This window comes from Nyctibius grandis, chromosome 6, assembly GCF_013368605.1.
Source record: "Nyctibius grandis isolate bNycGra1 chromosome 6, bNycGra1.pri, whole genome shotgun sequence".
NCBI lineage: Eukaryota > Metazoa > Chordata > Aves > Nyctibiiformes > Nyctibiidae > Nyctibius > Nyctibius grandis.
The window spans coordinates 67,609,801-67,632,150 of record NC_090663.1 but is presented as its reverse complement, the minus strand read 5'-3'; the positions used below and the strand labels follow the sequence as shown (position 1 = coordinate 67,632,150).

General features: G+C 45.7%; 1 protein-coding gene across 12 annotated transcripts in view; it reads left to right on the top strand.

Moving 5' to 3' along the window:
* The window catches only part of SEC31A (SEC31 homolog A, COPII coat complex component), a 48,071-nt gene extending 27,276 nt beyond the window's left edge, over positions 1 to 20,795 (top strand). For 2 of the 12 annotated variants that reach the window (XM_068404230.1, XM_068404229.1), the window contains exons 20-30: positions 1,516 to 1,689; positions 2,246 to 2,419; positions 5,064 to 5,156; positions 5,827 to 5,956; positions 6,996 to 7,376; positions 10,838 to 10,885; positions 12,615 to 12,673; positions 14,816 to 15,088; positions 15,487 to 15,606; positions 19,173 to 19,244; positions 20,197 to 20,795. In XM_068404230.1, coding sequence (XP_068260331.1) covers positions 1,516 to 1,689; positions 2,246 to 2,419; positions 5,064 to 5,156; positions 5,827 to 5,956; positions 6,996 to 7,376; positions 10,838 to 10,885; positions 12,615 to 12,673; positions 14,816 to 15,088; positions 15,487 to 15,606; positions 19,173 to 19,244; positions 20,197 to 20,376 — 1,704 coding nt within the window. In that variant the 3' untranslated portion in view covers positions 20,377 to 20,795. The remainder of the gene's footprint in view (positions 1 to 1,515; positions 1,690 to 2,245; positions 2,420 to 5,063; positions 5,157 to 5,826; positions 5,957 to 6,995; positions 7,377 to 10,837; positions 10,886 to 12,614; positions 12,674 to 14,815; positions 15,089 to 15,486; positions 15,607 to 19,172; positions 19,245 to 20,196) is intronic. The other 10 variants (XM_068404233.1, XM_068404231.1, XM_068404236.1 and 7 more) reach the window with 10 other exon arrangements.
* Positions 20,796 to 22,350: the final 1,555 nt, after the last annotated feature.

Below are 22,350 nucleotides of genomic sequence, written 5' to 3'. Positions count from 1 at the left end.
CTTGATGCAAGCTCTTTCCATCTGGAATGGGTGGCTTTCGTAGAAATAACACAAATATGGTATTGGAAGATGTGTTGTGAAGCATGATGGCTCTCATGTCTGCTCTGTTCTTTGGGTAGTTGTGCTACTATGCTTCTTGTGTAAAAAAGGTAGTTGTAGGGCTTTGAGTGTTTTGGTAAAGAGGCTTTGAATACTTGCATCTTTTGCAAGAGAGGAGTACTTGGACGTTTTTGCCTTTGGAAGAGATGGCTTGGATGTTCAGGGGAAGAAATCTAATAAATTAGAGTTAAATCTGGAGAGAAAACTGTAGGAAGGTTCTCATGAGTCTTTGAGGGGTTGCCCATGCAGGGTTTGGTTTCCAGCAGTGAAACATATGGCATACAGCAAATATCTTGGGAGAATAGGATTGATGACAGTGAGGTGAAGCAATTATGGAATAATTTATTTTATAGTGTAATCTTAGTTTCTTCGATCTGTTCAGGGCCTTTGAAGGACCAGTTTTAGAAAGTAATTAAAGTAATGTTACCTGGTAGTGCTGTGAGTCTGTTTTGTTAGTTGAAGGAACTGGAGTATATGTGAATTTTGCTTCACATTATTAACTCTCTCTCCAGTTTTGAATTATCAAAATTACTTTCCCATCTCTTGATTGTGAGGGCTTCATTTACAGATTTACCTTCAGTTTGAATATGCATTCTTATTGCATTGCTTTGTTCTCTTGGACACTAAAACTGAAAAATATTGTTGGGGTCGTAATTAGGCTGCTTGTTTACCATGATGTGGAATTGCTGAAACTCATAGAAGCTGTTGGTTATCTTGATTTATTTTTTTAGTTGCCTTTTTTGAAGTGCTAATTTTGTTGGAAAAACAAAAAAGTATTATTGAACAGTCAGTAAACAGTCCTTATTAGCGATGTATGGTTGAAATCTTGTGTGTGATATGCTCTCATTAAATCTGTTATAAGATTTTAAAGAGGGATTGGATGTTAATATATTGGGAAATGAATATTTGTAGAATCTGCGAATAAAATACAGTGAGAGTAGGAAAAATATGAGAAAACTAATCAAAAAATGTTCCTGTAACTTAGCCCTTGGAGGAAACCCAACCAAGACCAGCTCTGGTATTTGGGCATGTGCAAGGAAGGCAAGATATGGAGTATTCCTGGTTAATATCAGGAAATCATCTTTGCAGTAACAACCGGAAAACCATGGACAACTCTCCCAAAGGAGTTGTTAGATCCTTTTGATTAAGATTATTAAGAACTGACTTACGAAAAAGCTGCGAATGAATGTGCAGCACCCCAGCACTAGTAGTGGTGCTGGACATGATGTTTTCCATTCGCTCTCACCGCTCTCACCAGATATTTTCATGAAAGCCTACTCTTTTGGTGGACATGCTCAGTGCTAATAGGGCCCTGAAATCTTGTTTAATAAAAGCAATGCTTCTGGCTTTGAACTCTACCAGATTCACTGCTGGCTTTGCTGTGAGAAGTCACTTGGTGTGTGGTTGATCTTCCAGGATTTAATAGAGAAAGTCGTAATCCTGCGCAAAGCTGTGCAGCAAACCCAGGCTGTGGATCCTAATGCTGTGGGGGCCCTTTTGGCTGAGAAGATGAGCCAGTACGCCAACCTCCTGGCTGCTCAGGGCAGCATTGCTGCAGCTTTGACTTTCCTCCCTGCGAACACCAACCAGGTATGGAGCTTTCAGGTTTTTGCTCCCTCTCTCTGTGTGAACAGGTGTACTTTGAGCAAAGGTCTCTGCATGGTGTAGTTAGCCGGCGGGACTGCCGTTTGAAATGCACCTTGGGATGTGATGGTCAGGCTGTTTCCCCTTTCCCTGTGTTGGCCTCACTGAGCTGGCAGAAGTACATGGCCTTGTTCTTCTCCCTCTTCATTTCACACCCTTGTCCTTCCAGCCAGCAGCTGTCCCTCCTGCAAGCCAGACACAGTGAAACATGTACCTTGACACTTGGTCGGTCATTTTCTTTTGATTTCTCATCTTCCATCAGCTAATATTCGTAGACAGGCTGGCTTGGGAATGATGCCGCCTAAGATCGGAGGCAGAGACACATAAAGCAGTTCCAGCGGCCCTATGTGTCATGCAGAAAAGACGTATTCCAATCAAATAAAGCAGAGCAGGCTTCTGAGAAGCGAGCTCATCAGTGTGTGGCCAGTCAGCCTCTTGGTGTGATGCACTGGGTGACAGGCAGTGCAATTAACGTTTCTTCGCTGTCCTTTTCTGATTGCAGCCAAACATCATGCTGTTACAGGACAGGCTTTGCAGAGCCCAGGGGGAGCTCCCAGTGGGACAGGAGGCCCTCAAGGCACCATATGAGAGACAGCCCATGCCCAAAGGACAAGCTGGCCCTGTGGCTGGACAGATGCAAGGGCCCCAGGCTCCAGCGCAGCAGTATTACCAACAGGTAAATGGGTTTTGGCAGTCAGGGAGGGACATGGTGCTTGAGTTCTGGAGAGTGATGGATAGAGGAATTTTTTTTCCTTTCTCTTGATCTGAGCTGGGGCTGTATGACATACCTCTACTGAGAGCCTTGTGGTGAAAGTCATCGGTGCTGCTTTTCAGTCAGTGAAGATGCCTCCTTTACTCCTTATCTAGAAGCATCCATTAAACACCTTGTCAAGTAGCCTGCTTCTGAAGATTAGATGATTTTCCCCCTTTGTTTGAAAATGTGCTTCTGTGCCAAGAATGACTGTGTGGGAGAGCACTTCAGGATGTTTCTGTGCTTGCTCTCGTAGTCCCTAATGTTGTCCCATCCCTGCAGGCCTTGGGGCTTGCTCATGCTGCTCACCAGCCTCTTCTGGGGCTGATTATTTCCCCCACCCCAGCCCTGATGTTGGCTGCAGAAGTTGCTGAGCAGTGGCAATAGGAAACTGAGGGCATGTTTCAGCAGTTGTTGGTGCAGCCTACTATGAAAACACCTTCCCAGCTGAGCATAAGGGGCATAGGCAGCACGGGCAGGGGGTGAGACAGGAGCAGAGAGGCAGGCCTGGGCTGAGAGTGAGCTGTGCCAGAAGAAAGGCCTGGTGAGTATGGGACTAATACAGGAGCTGGGGGCTGTGCAGAGAAGAGGAGAAATGGAGGAGGCAGATACCCTGGTTTTATCTCTAGCCTGAGGATGACACTGAATCAGACCATGCTGGCCATCACTGAAGTGTGGTGCGGTAGGCAGCCCTGTCTCTGTGCATGCTTAAGGAGCATCGCCAAGTCCCTAATCCCTCAGCACAGTGCTGGAGCTCATCTGGCCGTGCTCTACACAGGGGCTCTGGGCTGGGCTTTTCTGAGAGTGGAGCTGTGTTAGTGCTGCGGATGTTCTCCTTAAACAGAGAAGGCTGGCACAAGCAGAGGCATGTCTCTGTCAGTGCTGCCCTTCAAGCACTGCCTGCCAGAAAAATGGGAGTAGGAGGGAAGAAGGGCTGAAAAGTAGGGGAGAGTTGGGCTTTGTTCTCTCCCTCTAGATGTCAACAACTGTGTGTGCCTTCACCTTCTCTCCAGGGTGTTAAGGTAGATTTCAGAAGGGACAAGGCCTTCATCCTGTTCATACAAGATTACTTTGCTAACACCGTTGCATATGATTTTAAATGCATCATTGTCAATAATTAACTCCTACTATTCTTTCTTGTGTCTTTGACCTTCCTCCTTGTAACCAATGAATTGCCTTGAGAAGCAGTGCTGCATATTTCCCGTTTGGCTGTGGAAAACAGCAGCTGTCCTCTAGATGGCATGATCTGAGTAATACTTTTTCAACCAGAGTTCCCTCTTTCTCCTACTGTTTCAGGAATGCCTCAAGCTATTATTTAAGCAAGGCCTGCCCATTAATAAAAGGCTGAGTGTACCAAAAGCCCACAAGCACGCTCTGAGTTACCCCCTGTGTTCTTGGCTTTCCAGGGAGCTCATGCTCAGCAGGAAGGGCTTGAAGGGGACAGGTGCTGCGTCAGAAAGGTGCCCAGCGGTATGCTGATAAACCAGAATGGAAAGAAATTGCATATTTGAGTCTTAGTATACTTGTTTTGTTTGACTTTCTTTTAAGAAAGTGTATACATAGGGCTTGTTCAAGCTTGAGGCAGCCTTTGTTTGATTGCTGTCCCAAATAGGAACATGTACTTAAAACTTTGTTTCCTTTCAGCATAGGTTTTTGAACCTAGTTTTTCATCTGGAAAAAAACAGGCATGAAAGTGGATGGAAAAGTCTTTTAGATTATTCCAGTCATGAGTTGTGCAGACATCAGCAGTGGTTGTTGTATGGCTGACTGCTCCATTAGCCCAGCACTGTGCAGGGTTAGAGACCAATAGACTGAAGCCAGCTGAGCCAGCCAGGACTTCAGCGCTGCAGCTTTCCCTCTACCTGTGCTCAGGTGGGGTGTCAGTCTACTGACCCCAACTGTGCATCCCACTGCTGGGCAGCATGCCCTCTCCTTGCTAAGGGACATTGCAGGCATAGGAGGTTCTTCGTTTCTGTCCTATCAGAAAGGTAGTAGTGGTTGTATGGAACTGAAGGGCTTTGGAGTGGCAAAGGAACTGTAGGAGAGTGGCTGGGAAGCAATTAGCATTAAGATGTATGTTTGTGCATGTGCAAGAGCTGAATATCAGATTTTAACCTTTTTTAATTCATCTTAAGCTCGATTTAAACAGACTGCTTTTACATGAGGCAGTATGTTTGAATTTAACATGGAACTTGGAACTTCCAGCTGTGGTTAGTGATGCTCGGTGTCATGCAGTAGCCTGGGGGGAGCTTCTGCAATAGGAAAATGTGATGAAAGAGGCAGACCTGGCTAACTGGCACGTGTAACACTGCACTCGCTCCACAGCTGCTTGTAGCTGCGTCTCCACTGTGCTTTGTCTTCACTCTGCAATTCACTTTGGCTCCAGTGCACAGTGATTCCGTCTGTCTTGAATGCACTTTTCCTTCTTCCTCTGAGATTTTATAGCTGTGTTACAAATGCCAGCATGCAAACGTTTTTGTGTTCACTTCTTTGCATCTCATTTTGTGAAAGCCCTTAGACTTTTTTATTGTTTTGTTTTCCATGATTGGTATTTCTTTGTTCAATTCAGGTTAGAATTGCCCCTACTGTCACTACCTGGAGTAACAAAACTCCTACTGCCCTTCCCAGCCATCCTCCTGCAGGCTGTCCCTCTGACACACAGGTATAACCTTCATTATTCCTCTCTGAGCCCCTGCTCCACCCCAGTATGTCCCCTGGTGTAGTCTGTGTGCTTGGCACAGTCTGCTATGGGTAGGCACAAGGAGCAGCTTCCACATGTGCTCTGGTTTTGCTCCTCTGTGTCTCATGTTACGTTTTTTTCCACCAATGCCCAGATGAGTGGCTCGGGAAAGCCTTGAGTGGGAGCTCAGTGTGACCTAAGCCCCCCCCCGCCCAGCCCTTGCCCCACACTGGGAAATTTGAAGCGTGATGATATTTTTCCTTTCCCTCTTTCCCATGGAAATTAGAAGCTTCAGAGTTAATGTTTAAGTCGTTTAGTTGAAAGCTGTGGATGGTAGGGCACTCTTGGACTGCCTGAATAACAGGCAGCGCTGGCAAGGACCTCTTCCTTGTGCAGGAAGGTATGTGCTGCTCTGCTGCTGCTGAAGTCACTGCACATACAGGCTCTGCTTTCAGTGTTACGCTGGACGCCCTGAAGCACTGGGGTGGTTGGAGGCATTTGCCCCTGTGCTGATGGCTCTTCCAGGGAAGGCGGTTTCAGGCCTTGAAATGTGAACTGATCATTTTGTTATAGTTCAGCTTCAGCACTGCATTACCATTGCTGACTAAATCTTATCTCCCCCTACCCTTTTTCCGACAATCTTTTTTTACAGGGAGACAACCCACCTCCTCCAGGGTTTATCATGCCAGCTGCCATTAACCCCAACATGCCACCGCAGCAAGCCACATCTTCCAATTACAGCATGTACTCACAAGCAGGGGCCCGGCCACCGTACCCACAGAGTGAGTAGCAGCAGCTCCCCTGTCCCTCCTACCCAGGTGGGCCAGCCAGGTGATGAGGCTGCATTTACTTGGGGATGGCTAGTCCCCTCCTTGGGGTTGGGAGAGTTCAGACCAAGCCAGTCCCACATTTCTTGGGGGGAAAAAGCTCCTGAGATTACATCTGAGGTTTGTCGTTTCTTGGTGGGGTCCAGACATCAGCACCCTCTATCAGACACTGTCTCCTCTGCTGAGAAGGTGTCTGCCCATGGCTCTTAGACTCACTCCTCAGCTGGCCCTTCCCAAGGGTGTGCTGGGGTCAGAAACCCCCCAGTGTGAGTCCTGGAGATGGAGCATGGGCCTGGCAAAGAGGGACCCAACTCATCTGTGTGCGGCTGGGCCATTTAATTCTCATTGGGACTACATGAAGATGGGAAAGGGGATGAGGAAACAAGGGCAGTAGTAGAGGTGGATGAGGAAGGGGGCAGAGCACTGACACACTCAAAGCAGAGGACTGAAAGTACAGGTACCAGGGAGGAAAAATAGATGTAGATGGGCAGAGAAGGGCAGTGAAGTTAAGCTGCAGGGCCCACAGTGAAAGGCTGTGAGCTTGCGTTCACTTCCAGAGACTGCTGATCACTTCCTTGGACTAGACTTTCTCTTCATGCAAACCTGGGGCTGGGGTTTTCCTTCCCTGAAAAGCACAGTGAGGATTGCAGTGGTCCAGAAAACATACAGAGCAGCAGCATCCATGTGCCCCAGCCCCACCCTGTGTGTCATGATGGCTCTGGGCAGGAGAGTCTGTGGTGGAGAATAGGAGTCCTTACAGCCAAGGCAGTCCTTTCTCTGTCTCCCTGCTTCCAGTGGCAGGCTGAGATTTTGAGCAATCCTGCAAGTGCAGGCAGAGTTGTGGGAGCCAGGATTTGGTTGGGCAGGTAGGTGGTTTGAGGGGGAAGAGGCAGGAAGAGAGGAGAGTCAGGTGGAGAAGGAAGCAGAGGCAGATAAAACCTGCTCCTCTATTATGAACTCACTGACTGAATATGTCTTTTCTCCCTGTTTGTAGCGTATCAGGCCACACAGCAGTACTCTTGTGGAACAGGGGGACCAGCTCTCTATCAGCCTCAGCAGCCTGTCGCTGTCCCTGCTTCAGCCTCTTACCCGAACCCTGCCCCTAACACCAGTTCTCCTTACCTGCCCTCTGCCCCTGCCCACTCTATGCCCTCCCCACTGTACCCTGGGCAGCCTCAACCCTCCCCAACGAGCCTGAATCCCGTGTCTTCCTTCCCTCTTCCTCCTTCTGGTGCATCCTTTCAGCATGGCAGGCCAGGACCTCCGGCAACTTCTGTGGCTTATGCATTACCTACTGGACCAACAGGTACTCTGCCTGCAACCAGTGACCTTCCTGCATCCCAGAGAACAGGTCTGCGCTTGGACAGGGGGACAGGTGGGAAGGGGGAGGGGTTTGCATTTTACTTACTCAGTTAAATGCACGCCTTTTCCTTTTGAGTGCTCTGTACAAAGTTTGCTTGTGCTTAGAGGTCAATTCAAAGCATTTCTAAAACACATCATCTTCCCTGTGCATCTGGCAGTGATATGGCTATGATGCTGCAGTGAGCGCTTGCTGAGCAGCGTGAGCAGTCGAGTCAGACCTTGCCACAAACCCAGAGCTTTTGTCTTGCCCCAAGACAGGGTGCTATAGCATTGCCTTGTTATGAGGCTGTCATATACTGTGGATGGGTGGTTGCACAGTTTTAACCTTGTGAGGCTGGCATCAAAACCTCCTATGTGGCTGGAGAGCGAAATACAAAAATGAGCAAGTTTCCCTAAGCACTGCAGAGAAGATGATCCCAATTGTCCTCACAGAACAATTTTGCAAATATAATATGTCCCTGTGTCCCTGGTTTGTGAGCAGCATTTCAAGTCCGGAATTGGCAGTATATTTAATTCAAACAGAATTTCCTCTGGCATCAGCTCACTTACATTATTTTTTTCCTAAGCACTTAGTGTGATGGGATTTACTGTAGCTGTGGATGCCTTAAAAGATAATCAGAAGTGATTTAGAAATGCTTTTACATGTCTCTTTCCTGAATGTTAATCAAAAGCATGTGTGTGTGGCTGACACATAAGAGCACGTTTGGGCACACATGGTGAGAGAGCATGCACTAAGCTGGGGCTCAGTGTCTCCTTGTGACTGCCTGGACATAACTTTGCTGTGGGACAGTGACATCGCTTGTGATAACAAACCTGTCTCTCCACTTAGCAGCCTGTGGAACAACAGCTTTGCATATGTCGGACTGTGCAGGAAGTATAAGCCGTCCTTTTCTAAACCTGGCCATAAACATACTTCACATCCAGGTGGTCCAGCTTGGATAGTCAAGGACCAGATCTGGGAAGCAGGGAGAGGAGGGAATCCTAGGCAGGATTTGAGGGATGTTCCTGGGATGCTGACTCTACTGACCAGCCCTAAGGACCACACTGTGACTCCCTCTGTTCTTTTAAAAGTCTGTTAGGGGTGATGCAGTGCAGAAAAGGCATATTGCCTTTGTCTTGGCAGCAGCAGTTCTATGAGTAGGTAGGTGCTCCTGGCATCCATGATGCTGGGAGCCTCATGGCATTGCCTTCATACACACACACACTCGTGTTTTGGGGAGAAATGGTCTTTTGCTCTCAAAAAATAGAGAGGACTGGTGTAGGGCAGCTGCCAGGACTGCAAAGGGAGAAGAGGTCTTTTCCCTCCATCTTGCAGCCAGATTCAGTGTCCTCTCTGTTCTTGGAGATGCTGTACCGTGACCTCTCCTGACCCCTTGTTATGGGACATGTCAAACTTGTATCTCTAAGCCAGAGGAATTATTAAATTGGACAGAGGAAGAGGTTCTAGGCCTGGGATGTGAAGCAGTACATTATAATGCAGACAGCATAGCTTCTGTACCTCCAAATAAATGCAAGGAACAAGAAGATTATTCTTTCTTATCCATTTTACTGCTCTACTTGTGTCACTGGCAGGCACTTCAGAACTGTCACTTGCTAAGTTTCTTGCATTATCAGTGAAGTGACGTAGTCCATGTGGCGTTCTCAGAGCAGGTGAAGCTCTGTACTCTGGACAATAGAGATTAGGGACATTAATGACAATACCAGGTGATGTGTAAAACTGTAATCCACATAGTAGTCTAACACATCTTGCCTGTGTCATAAGGGAAATTGAAGCAGTTGTTACCCGCATTGCCTTGCCAGGTTTCCTTTCAAAATTAAAAGTTGTCCATAGTAGGCTTTTTAGAAAACTTTCTGAGAACTATCGGCGCTGCTTGTGTTTTTCCCAGCAGCTGTGGTGAGAAGGCAGCCAGTACAAAGTGTCAAACCTTCAGGAACCCAAATTTGGGCATCATCTCTGATTCCTAGCAAACACCAGCCTTGGGCTGAAATGCAGAGGTGGACTCCAGGACACAGTGAGGTGCCAAGGCCAGGTGGCTCATGCATGTGGGCTGCTGGCACACAACTGCTGCCTGCAGCTGGACAAGTATGGAAAAAAGATAAGAGGTACCTGAAGAGCACAGTCTGTCCTCTTGCAATTTTTAGGTTATGCCTTTCAAAAAAAACATGTAAACAAGAAGGAAAAAACCCCTTGCTTTGTAAATGCAGAAATGACAGTGTACATGCTTAATATGCTTAACCACCAACACATTTTCCAGAGTAGCTGCATTGCTTAGTGAAGGACACCTTGGCATGAGATCCCATAGAACCACAGAAATCTGCAGCCAGAAGTAGATCTCACCTGTAACTCTGAATGTTCCAGTGCAAAGCATGTAGTGATGCTGGTCTTGGCTTTGAGGTGGTGTGCTTTTGTGTGGTGATGATCTAATCTGGTAACGCCATGTTTCACTTTGCAAATGTGATTCATTTAAAGGCAGGGGTAAGGGACGAAGGAAAAAAGATCTCAAATTTGAAGTCTTGAAAAGCACCTGACCTTTGAACTAGCTTTGATTTAAAGATGCACTTAAAAAAAACAATTCTATAAATATCTTCTGGTTTTTGCAAACACATACAACATCATTATGTTAAGCTGTGCTTGGAGCTCCAGTAAGCAAGAAAAGCCCACATTTGATTTGATTTTCAACCTGTCTCTCTCTGTTTTATGATAGATCTTTGAACCTGCTTTCAAGGAAGTTTTAATTTTCAGAGTCTTGAATCTTGTTAGAAATAGTGATAGAGCAATTCTGAACTAAGGGAAGGGTTTGCCCCAAAACTATAAGCACCTAAGACCAACCCCAGGGACAGGAGTTAGCTCATCCCCGACATTCCTCTTCTCTTTGAAATGGCGAAGGCTTCATTGGCTGTGTTTTGCCATTTGGATTTGTTGTTCAGTCTGAGCAGGCAATGTGTCTTTTCACATGGGTGTAAAGCTGCTGCGTGAACATAGGTTTTTTTTTTGCTGGGCTGGATGCAGTTGAGAGCATGCCTTGATTTGGGAAAATACTTGATGTCCACCTTGAAGTCAAGTACTTTTAAGCATCTCCTGAAAAGCTTTCTGGAATGGTAAAACGATGGTGAGAAGACTGTTGCTAAGAGTGATGGTCTGTCAGCTGCGCTGGCTGCTAGGAATAGAAAATGAGAACACTGGAAGAGATAAGAAAGGACTCTGCAACATCTGTAAGAAACAACTAGAAACGTTGACTTACTGCATGGAAAGAGCAACAGGCTTGTTTTCAGGGAAGGCAGACAAAAGCAATTCCGCAGGGTGGTTTGGACAAATGACTTTTCTCTAAACTGGCATTGTAAGTAGGTTAGGCGTTTTTTCTCCTGACTTCTCGTGCTTATTGAAACTAAATTGCTAATCAAAAATTACAGACCAATTGTTTTATTATTTTCAAAGAAAATCTTTTTTTAGTTCTCTTTGCATTTTATCTGCAGAAAGCCTACCAACTCAAGACCAGGCCTGTCTCTTCGCAGGTGAACTAGGTACCACCTAACTTGAAAATAATTACAGCTACTACATGAAATTAACTGAGCAGATATCAATAATGCGTATGTTCTTCAGAGAACATTAAGTGCGATGCTGTTTGCCAATTAGACTTTAATCAAATCAATTTTTAATTCCTTAATTAAAACCAATAACAACATATCTGGAGTTTTTAACCACAGAAACAAATGCTGGTTTTCCTTTTTTAAAGCAAATTGTTCCAGGAAATTAACAGCAGTAACAGTCTGGGAGATTTTCTTAACATGATACCACTATCAACACTGCAGAAGTTAGACTTCCTGTATCAGAAGTACTCTGGGATTTCCTGAATAGGGAGGAACAGAGGAGCCCCTGGGGCACATGGCTGTCGGGAGACAGCACTGCCTTTGGTTAAAGAGAAAGCAGATGTGAAAGGGGTTTTAAATTGTTTTTCATTTACCCGTTAACGTGCTCTGGATGTGGAACTTGTTTAACAAAAGCTCAGGAGCAAATGGAATTTCAGATAAATTGATCAAATTCTGCAGTGATGTTAAGCTCTGCTGTCTAAGGTGAATTAATCATCTGCTAAGTGAAAAACACTGTGGTGAAAAAGTCCATTGAGCAGGGATTTGGTTTTGTTGGCTTCTTGTGGCTTTGTGCAATAAATCCTGATTACTTGGCAAGGCCACGATAATACTGAGATACAATGCTGTGGTCCCAGTTACATGTGCTCCGTGATGAGATGGGGGACTATTTCTAATGCATTAACGTGAGCTTTGGTGTACAAATCTTGCAGCTGCATGGAGCGTGCTTTCATGGAAGAGCAGAAAGTTTGATCCAGAACAACACCCTGGACCTGGAGTGAATCTGCTCAGACATGCTCTGCGCTTCTTCCAGTTGCAAACAAAATGCCCTTGGTGCAAAAAGCTAGATTTTGCCACCTTGCTCCAGCAGCTCTGCTCTGCTTTTGGGACACAAAGCACCCATAAACATGCTGTAGCTGGCAGAGAAAACCTGGGTTTATGGCTCTTTTGTATCTCCAGGGTGGCTGGGTAAATCTGGCCTGAAATGTTTAAGGCTCCTGTTGCCTCTTATGCCTCTTCTTTCTGTGATGTGTTGCTAGGGAACAGGTCTTAACTGTCGTGTATAAATCCATCACCGTATGCAGTCACAGTAGCAGCTCTTAGGAAATGGATGCAGCTTAATGGTGTTCTTATTCACCCATGGTTTCTGACATCTCTGCTGCTGATTAATGCTTATAATAATGTTACAGTGATCATGGAAAAAAAAATGTTCAGAACTCAATTCTCATTTCTTCTCATATGGTACAGATGGGAGAAACTTTCACTGGTAACTGAAACTGTGTTCACATATACAGTCTGTATAGCAGAGCTGTGTTTTGGGCATGGTAGGCAACTGCCTGCCATTTCAAAGGGCGTGTCTGCTCAAAGTTTTTTTTCCTGCAAGAGAAGAAAAAGTTAATTATAAAAAAAAAAGGAATCAACTTCTGTCAAACCTGGGAATGGTTGATCAAGATGCCAGACCAAAGGGCCTGCTGGCTGGGAGGCTCTGGCTGGTGCAGGAGCTGTTCTGGCCCCCAGTGAAGGGCAGAGGAGCAGGCAGGTGAGGGCAGGCCCTGCCAAGTCCCTGCCAGTAGAGCTGTGGTGGGGAGCTGGCCCAGTTGAGCTCAAGAAGGCATCACTGCCCTCCTCCAAGGTACTTACAGGCTCTGTTTTCTTTCTGTCTTAGGGCCTCAGAACGGCTGGAATGACCCTCCTGCCCTGAACAGAGCTGCCAAGAAGAAGAAGGTACTCTAGGAAATCCTGTCTCGACACAATCGAGTGCTGACCACTTGAAAAGCAGTAACTTAAGCTGCTCCTGGGAAACTTGTTGGCAGGAGAAGGAAAAAGAAGGGTTAGCAGTGAACAAAAGCTGCACCTCGTTAGCAGAAATGGCCTTTGTGTCTCTCCAATATGCATTCTCTCTCTCAAAATATTTAAGCCTGTAAAGAGATGGTGGCTTTTTGCTAAAGTTGTGGTTGAATAACAACATTGATCCTGGTTTGAGGGAGGAAAATACCTCGGGCTATTTTCATCTGCAGTAAAGCAGATGAGTTTTGCAGGAGATACTTACATGAAATGATGAGGCTGTACAAATTGTTATAGATTACTGACTTTGCTGTAGCTGAAAGCAATTTATCCTGATTAAGGGACTGACCCTGAGAGATCTGCTGAGAGCAGGCAATTTTCGTGATGTAGTTTTGTAAAAGGGTTTAGATTGCAGCAGGACAGAATAACTGGGGACGCTTGGCACAGAGCAGACTGAGCCTTTTCATCCCTTGGTGCTGCTGTAGTCTTACGTATCTCCACAGCAGTCAGTGTCATCTGCTGCTCTCTGAGCCTGGTGCATTTGGGAAGCAGGAGTCAGTCAGGAGTGTGTAAAGTGTGGGGAGAAAAAGGTTGGAGCAGGCAATATAAGGTCTGGGTGAAGGCAGAAGTCTCTCTTACCCTTTGGGTTTTGGTCTCTGCAGCTCAAGACTAAGAAGCTTTTGGAGGATGTAGGGGATGCTTTTTGTGCTCCTGACTGTGCCCCAGTGCTGGGATGTTTGTCACACAGCAGCTGGCATGCTGCCTTTCCAGGCTTCAGGCTCTTAAGTAGAAGGTGGAAAGTTGTCAGTGAGAATAACTGCTGGACCTGAGAGCTCAAGAAGCAGCCTTCTGTAAACAAGGGCTTTTGCTACTGCTGTTTGTGTGTGTTACAGCCAGAATTTCTGCCATAGCCAGGGCTTGAGGGTTGGCTTCCTTCTAAATGAGGAGTCATGTTTATTGCATTCCCTGTTGGGTATTTAACAAACCTTTGTCAGAAATGTTTGTTTGTTTCCTTAAAGTCCGCTGTATGAGGGGGTGGTTTAGGATATTATAAAATGAATCGCCGCATGGGCTATTGTAGAAGAACCGTCTGGCATTTCAAGCCACAGCATAATTTGAAACTGTTTTTCTCTGAAGAACTTATCCATCACTCAAAAGTTTATTGCTGTGATTCATTGCTTTTATAACTGACTTTGCTGGATTTGGAATATTTTTCTTGTTGTCCCAAACCACTAGCTTAATTCTGGCATCATTCACTCAGGGTAGCATTCAGGGTTCTGTAACCTTTTATTTTTTCCATGCATGCCCAAAGAAATGTGTGCATTCCCATGGGAGTTCTTTCTTTAGTTTGGATTCCTGTATGATGTGTAGCAGAGGCCAGTAGCTCATTTTGTTGTTTCTTCCCTCTACCAAATGTTTCCAAAACGCCCATGTGTAAAGACTGGCAGATGCTTAGGGATGGATCTGAAATGTGCTCATGATCTGTCTTAGCACAAACCTGTTTGCCAGAAGCTCGAAAAGCTTTCAGAAGCTTTATTGGTGCGTGTTGCTAGGTGTGACCTATGTACTGCATGGACAGAAATGTACCCTTGAAAGAGACAAAAATCTAAATATAATGACCCAATAGTAAGAACAGATGTAGGTGTGGTTTAGTTTTCATTAGTGCAACTCTTCTGTTCATGTGGTCTGCCAAACGTCTGTTTTGTGCCCTTAGCAGGGAGAGAGAGTGGCTCTGATTTGAGGTGGCTGTACTCAGCTCTTACGGCCAGGGGCAGGCTGGGCAGACTGCTCCTGCCCTGTGCGGGCAGGAGGCCAGGCAGAGCGCACAGGACTCAAAACACTGGAGGATATTACTGCCCAAGGGCACTTCTTACTGTGCAGCTGCATCCAGAGGAATGGGTTTGTTTATCCAGAGTGAAATCCTGTATTGCCTGCCCCTGTTATTTCTGTATCCTGGGGGCTCAGTGTTCTGCTTGGCAGAGCTCTCAGTTGCTGCGGGTGGGGAGAGTCTGTAGGAGCGGGGTGGTGTGCTCTGCCTGCGGCAGCCACAGCAGCATAAATGCACTGTTTGTTTTTTCCCAGGTCCCTGATAACTTCCTGCCTCCGGTTCCCATCACCTCCCCCATCATGAACCCACTGGCGGATCCACAGTCTCAGATGCAGCAGCCTCCAGCTCCTGCACCACTCACGGGCGCACCCAGCTTCCAGCCTCCGCACCTCCCCGCAGGGCAGCCAGTGCTGCAGGGTGGCTACCCGCCTGCTCCCCAGCCCCTGGGGCCGTGCATCATGCCACCCACTGTTTCCAAACCCAGCACGGAGGGGGCCCCAGGGGCCCCAATCGGCAATGCCATTCAGGTAACGCAGCCCCAGCATTGCACAGTTCTGGTTTGTACATCAGCAGAGCCTTGCAGGCTGGGACCCTGTTGGCCGGGCATTTCTTACACCTCCAACATGTACTGCAGACTTTTTAGTCGCTAGCTTTGCACCATGCTGCATTTTTCTACTGTAATTTCCACCTAGACACTACCTCTTTGCAGTTAATACAGTCAGTATGGACCAACAAGCTGCTTCCTTCTGTAACTTCACAGCTCTCCAGAGGGAGTGACAGCAGATGCTGATAAGGTCACCTCCACACACCCACAGGGAAGAAATAGGAGTAGTACCAAGCTGGCTAATAATGCCACTTGGTTTAGTTGAAAAGAACATGTGGGCACGGTGACCTAGAAAAGCCTCACCTGCTCTCTCTTTCTCAGCATGTGCAGGCACTGCCAACAGAGAAGATTACCAAGAAGCCCATCCCTGAGGAGCACCTTATTCTGAAGACTACATTTGAAGCTCTTATCCAGAGGTGCCTGCTGTCTGCCTCTGATCCGGTAGGTCTCTGTGGTGTTCCCAGAGTACCCCTGTGTTTGGGTGAATGCACAGGGTACCTGCAGCACAGCTAACCTTCGCAGCCTCTCCTGAGATAGCTTTTTCCTTCTAAAGGCTGCTTCGCGCAGCCCCAGGCAATGTGTAGAAAAGCCATATGCACAGAGGATGAGGCAGTCTGGGGCCAGAGCACAGCCCAGCTGCCTGAGCTCTTTGACTCTGGTCCTTACGGCCCTCAGCATGGGCAGGGTATGATGGTGCTATTTATGGACAGGGAATTGCAGGCCCCTCTGCTGCTCTCTTCTAAGGAGGAGGGTTGGAATTGGTTATAGTTGAGGTTTTGATGTTGATGGTTAAAAAAAAAAATAAAATTAAAAATTCTAAAACCTTCAGAAAGGGCTGTCCTTCCTTCTGTCAGGTGATCACTGTGGAGGCATGCCCTGTACATTTGCTTAACTGCTTCTTGTAAGTCAGAGCAGGAAGCAGCTGGTATTATGCCAGGTCCGAGCCAGGGCTCACATACATGAGCACATGCCTCAGATCTTGATCTGTGATTTGTGATAACAAAGTCCTTTCAAAAGGAAACAATGGGTAGCAGAGAAGTGGAAGGTTATGGGCTTTAACATGACCACTGGAGCTGGATAGGAAAAACATTTCCTGTGGCAGTCAGCACTTTTTGAGATGGATGGCTTGTTTAGAGCTTCTCATTTCTTTCGAGTGGTCACTAAGTAACACGCTACACCAAAGCCCAGATGCTGATTGTTCAGCTCGTGCCTGCTGCATGCTGGAAGGTGGATGATGAAAGAGGCTAGTGGTGTGCAGAGGTCTCTGTGCATTAAACGTGCTTGGTCAGCAGCACAAACTTCACACTCCTGTTAGGGTGACTGGGAGCTGAGCTGTCTGAGGGCTCTGTGGCTGTGGGAGTATTTTGGGCGTTTGGTGTCTCTTATGTCTGCCGTACAGTTTCAGCTGGCTCTGTGATTTAGACTTGACACTTGCACGTATGTGCTCCTTTCCTGTCTAGGTCTCAGCCCAGCAGTTTCAGGGTGGACTTGCCCATGCGCTCCTTTACAGAAGGTTTTTGAGGCCATAGACCTTTCTTTGGACAGACCTCATAAGGTTCAGTAGCGTTCGATTGCTCAGAATCCTTTCTTTAAAGGTTAGGCTGTAAAGTGCAGGAATAGAAGTCATATACTGCACAGACCCTTTGACCTTTTCTTCCTCTGAGTGCCCCTTCTCCCAGACACACAAAGAAGGCAAAAGCATTCAGTTCACATCTGCACCCAGGAACTGCTTTTCTGCTCTGCCAACACATTTTGCTTGCTTCTTGTTAAGTCTTTGATTTTCTTAGGCAGAGCAAGCTTTTCCGGCATGCAGCACTGGGAGACGCCACCCTGACTGTATACATCAGTTATTGTCAGAACAAACACAGACACTACTCGGTTATTACATTCTGAAGGGGAGAATGGGAACAGGAAGCAAAGAGTGAGGAGAACAACCAGTTTGTACTTCTCCCACCTAGTTTCCTTTGGCTGGAGAGATGTCTGGCTGTTTACTAAACACAATTTATTCCTCTTTGCCCTAGTTGGCCATCTGTGAAATGAAAAGAGCATTGTCCTGGTTTCACTGGGATAGAATAAAATTTCTCTTCAGAAAAGCTGCACTTTTGAGAAGACTGCAGCACCCAATACGGCGGGAACAAAGGTGATAAGACACTTTGTTTTAGTTCGTGGCCAGCCACGGTATGTAGGTTCCCATAGTGATCAAGGCCATTAGCAGTTTCGAGTTAGCCAGGTGCTAAAGCTAGGAGCAGTGAAAACCAGGGCAGCTGACCCAGGCTGGCCCACAGGTGTACTCTATACTATAAATGTCACGTTCACTATAAATTGGAAAGTTTGCTGGGAATGGCCTCCCTCTTCTCAACGGTCGCCATCCCTGGAGGGTCTTACCTGTCATTCTGCTCCCAAGGCCTGCTCTCCCATTCATTGTGACTGTCACGCTTTCGCTGGAGCTGTGGTGCTCACAGTGATTGACATCTAGCATTCACTGCTGGGAGTGCGCAGCTCGCGACCACTATCTGGGCTGAGTATAATTCTGTATTTCATATTAGCATTAGTATTAATATTGGTTTTCTTATTTTTATTAAATCTGTTTCCATTTCAACCCACGAGTCTCCTTTTCCCAATTCCCTTTCTCAGCTGGGGAGGGGTCATTGGGTGACAGAACAACTGGTTATTGTTTAGGCCTGGATGTGGGCTAAACGGAGGCAAGTATGTGTGCCTTTTCATAGGTTTTGAAACAAATGTTCTAAAGTCATGTATCTGAAGTCAAGGCCAGTCCAAAAGAATTAACCAGTTTCTTATCTGCTCCTCCTGGGGTACTTTTTCATTACTTGTCTCTGTTCCTTGATAGCATAACTCCTGCTGAGGGGTTTTCCACGTGTGGCCTGAGATCCACATGCTATGTTCTCCTTTATGCCCTTTGCCATTCGAGCAGCTTTCCCTAATTTCTAGCACAGCAGGCAGCCACCAGTCTGTCTTTACCTCTGAACTACAGCATTCCCATAGGCTTTGTTATTTTCTCTCTGGGCAATTATTTAATCCAGGGAAACTTTTCCAGTTGCCAGGGAAATGGCACTATCCTAAGTGAAGATGAATTGATGGGCGTACTGATATAGGAAGAAGTTCCATTACTCTTGTGCACCGATGCCATTTCTCCTGCTGTTCACCACCACCTTTTTTGTGCTTCTGTAATTGTAACCTTGATGTTTAATTACTGTTTTATTATTCTGGATTAAAATCTTCAATTTCTGTAGCTGTTTGTTTAAAAAAAAAAAAAAAAAGTGAATAAAAATGCATTTCTCCAGCAGCTGCTGTGGTATTCCAGGTGGAATATACTGGGATTATTTTAGGAGCCTTTTGTGGCAAAATAATTCCAGCCACATCAGTGGATGGTTTACTCTATATAAAATCATGGAAGTGCAAAGGATCTGTAAGGACACTTTGGGTTAGGCTATTAGTTTTTCTGTTGACAGTAAAAACTTAAAAACAAACTCCTGGTTTTACTAATTGCATCATGAAAAATATAATTAGGATTTGCCATAAATGATGACTGAATTGTACATACTTAGACTTCAGTGACTGTATGTGCCCTTAAGCTCTCATTGACACTGCTGGATACTTTATTCCAGTAATAACTTTATCCAGCTATCATTATGCTTTGCCAGTGAACCATCGAAAATAAATTCGTGCTGCAACTCAGATTTCTGTCACTTCCCATATCAGCTATACCAGGGGGTTTTGCAAATGACCAGTGGCTTTTGGGATTCACTTCTACAGTTTACTATTCTCTGTAGCTAACTAGTTACATGTGGAGAACTACAGTCATATCACACGGTCTTTCCTAGCAAAACTGGGGGAGAAAAGTAAAGAGCAAAGACTCCAAATGATGAGTTAGGAGAATGTTGTTGAGAAAGGAATTTCATGTGCTGCGTGGACCTCTTTGCAATGATACCATATCAGTATGGTGTTCTCAAAATCCCTGTGTTTTCATGTATTTTTTTCTCTTGCAGCAAACCAAGAGGAAACTAGATGATGCAAATAAACGCCTGGAGTTTCTGTATGACAAACTTAGGGAACAGACAGTAAGTTCTGGTTTACTTCTTTTTTTTTCTTCCTCCCATCAAATACTGCAGGTATGGCCAAGAACTTCTTTGGTGGTATGGACCCCTGTGCAATATGTAGCAGGTGCTTGTTCTTTCTTTGGAAGCATGCTTCGAATCAATATATTGTATGTTTCCATGCATTTCCCAGAAACAGTTAGGTAGAGTGCTTGGCCCCAAGTGCCTGTGCAGACTTTACAGTGTTTTGGGGTCATGCCATGAGTTTTATGGTGCTGTGCGGGGACTGCACTGAGCCAAAGAGCAGAGCTCTTTGCAGTAGGCACTGGGTGAATGCATTAGAAGGGTCCCCGTGCCCAGCTGCTGGCAGAATGAGCCAACACAGCAAGTTCCCCCACTCCCAGCAGGAAGTGAGAAACACGCAGCCTGGGGTCAAAAAAAACCCAGAAGATTTAGATGTTGGAGGCTCACTGGCTTCACTGGAAGGCAGATGTGCAGGTACTTTTGAAGATCTGGTAACTTTTCCAAAGCCTTCCAGAAGGTCTGTGGCAGGATAAAGGACTGGGCTTAGATCTCTTAGTACCTTAGGATGAGAGTGGTCTAACCCTGTCATTGTCAGGCCATCTTTGCTGAGCAATTAACTTTACCCCAAAGGCATAAAAGCTCAGTCGGATTTTCATGTGCCACAGTCTGTCACAGTAGGTCTCGGGGAATTGCATCCCGGGGCTGGTAGTGAAGGCTTGCAGGGCTTTGCAGTACTGCAGAGAAGGTATGTTCTTGTTGAAGTCTGCTGTTAGACTTCCCAGTGACTGTTCCCAGTGTGATGCAGCTCTGAAGACGGCTGCCTTTAAAGAAAGGAACTAATTGCTGCACCTTCCTGAGGTCCAGATGTTATACTCAGGATTTCTGTTTTTCTAGCACTAGTGTATGCATTGTTTTTTCTTCTGCTGACCTGCCTTGCCTGGCTTCCTTGCAGCTCTCTCCAGCCATCATTAGCGGTTTGCACAACATTGTGAAGAGCATCGAAACCCACAACTACCAGGAAGGACTAAACATCCACACACACATAGTCAGCACCAGCAACTTCAGCGAGACCTCTGCTTTCATGCCTGTTTTGAAAGTTGTCCTCACCCAGGCCAATAAGCTGGGTGTCTGAAGTAACCCTGCATTTGCAAAGCCTTGACAGTTGCTTTTCCAAAGAAGTGCATTTCTACAGCAAACATGCAGGAAATGGACCAAATGCTAGTCCTTACAGCATGTCACGGTAGAGCACTGACAAATGGCATTACACTCTCCCTGCAAAATACTTCGTTCTAGGAGGGCTGTGGAGCCCTGGTGCTTTTCTTTTTATTTTAATCCTTTTCCCATCCCTAATGATTCTTGTCTACAAATAGTATATTTAATGGATGATGGCCCATATTGTCAATTTTTAGATGCATGTTATTCTGCTAAACAGTGGCTTTTAATAACAGATATATGTGTTAAAACAAGATAGGTTGTGTATCAGGCTCTAAAACAGGTTATTCCCTTCCACCCCACTGTTCCTTATCCATCAGATTAAAGAGTCTGATCATATTATAAGTGTATTTGGTCTTTCATTTTATGAAGCTGCTTGCAGTTCTGTTATTACAATTTACATGTTAAATAGCTTAATTTTGCGCTGGGGCAAATGAGCAAAATAAAGGCTAATGTGGTATTTTCAATAAATGTTAATTTATTAAAACATGTCTTTATGAAGTGCAATTTAGAGATGTTGAACCCAGGGTACAGTGGAGCAGCTTTCTGTTGTGTCTTAGGCGTGAGGATATTTTTTTTTCTCTATGCTCATCACTAGAAGCTCCCTAACACTTATACTGAGAGATTTACATTTCAAGGAAAGGTTTAGCGAGGATTCTGAACGCTGTGTATATTTTTAAAAGCTAAGAGTGGAAATAATGCAGAGTGGTTTAAGTCACCCATACAGAGACATGTATATTTACTGTGTAAATAAGGTGCAAATTGTTTCTTGCAGTCCCTGGAACCTGGAGATTGTTGCCTGTGCTGCCCTGCTTACCACTGCGAGGGCATGCTGCGCTGTGAAACTGCAAGCATGCTTCTGCTGGCCATTAGCAAGTTGGGTCAGTTGAGTTTCACAGCACGCTGTCTTTTCCTGTGGCACAGTTGGAGTTGGCTTTAGTTTTAAAAATTTGAAACAGTGTGCCATGAATAGCAAGTACATCTAGGAAGAACAGCAGTGGGAAGAAATGTCCAGGTTTAAAAAAGCAGTTTTGCCTGAAAACTACCTAAAATATCGATGCCCGTGGAATGTAGATTTGGCAATACATACTGCAAGAAATATTATAAATAACAATGCAAATCATTGCTGGCTTCTGTGACGTAAACTGATTAAGAGTTATAGATTTGTCAGGCAAAACAGTTGCATTCCTCTGTCAAAATTGAGCTTAATTTTATTTCCTTTCCAGCATTTGCTGACCTCATAAGCTTTTATAATTGATGAACATAAAGGATCAATGTGGAGTTGTTTTGTTTCAGGAGTTTAAAAAACAACTGGAGTCATTTGCTTCCCCTTGATCTAGGCTATAGGTTTCTAAGCAGTGTTACAAGTAGATTGTATTCTGCTCCTGTCATTCGGAAGGTTTGCAGGTATCCTTTATTTATCCATGCCCTAATAGAAACTCCTTGGCCAGCAGGCTCTGGTATTGGCTAAATCACATCAAAAACATGAAGTATGTTAATGCTGCCAGAAACTGGTAGTAAGGAAACGGAAGTCTGCCTCAGTGGGAAAAACACTCAGGTCACCAGCCCCACTCCTGATTGCTGGGACCACATTATCTAGTAAATATTACACAGCACCTCCTGACGCAGATGAGAATGGTAACAGCTCGGTGTGCTCCGCCTTTTCTCCCCCAGGGCTGCTTTCTGCAAGCTTGGAATGAAATGCTGGGACCCTGGTAACAGGGAAGGCAGGAGGAAAGGGGCTGCACAGCAGCAGAAATGTTGCTGTCTGCAGCAAAAGCAGAATTCGGGCAGCTTAGTTCCGCAGGATCTCTGCACATGTGGAAAGGATGCTGCACTGAACTTCAGTATTGATGCCTCCCTCAGAGCAAACTGGGCATGGTCTGGCCAGAGA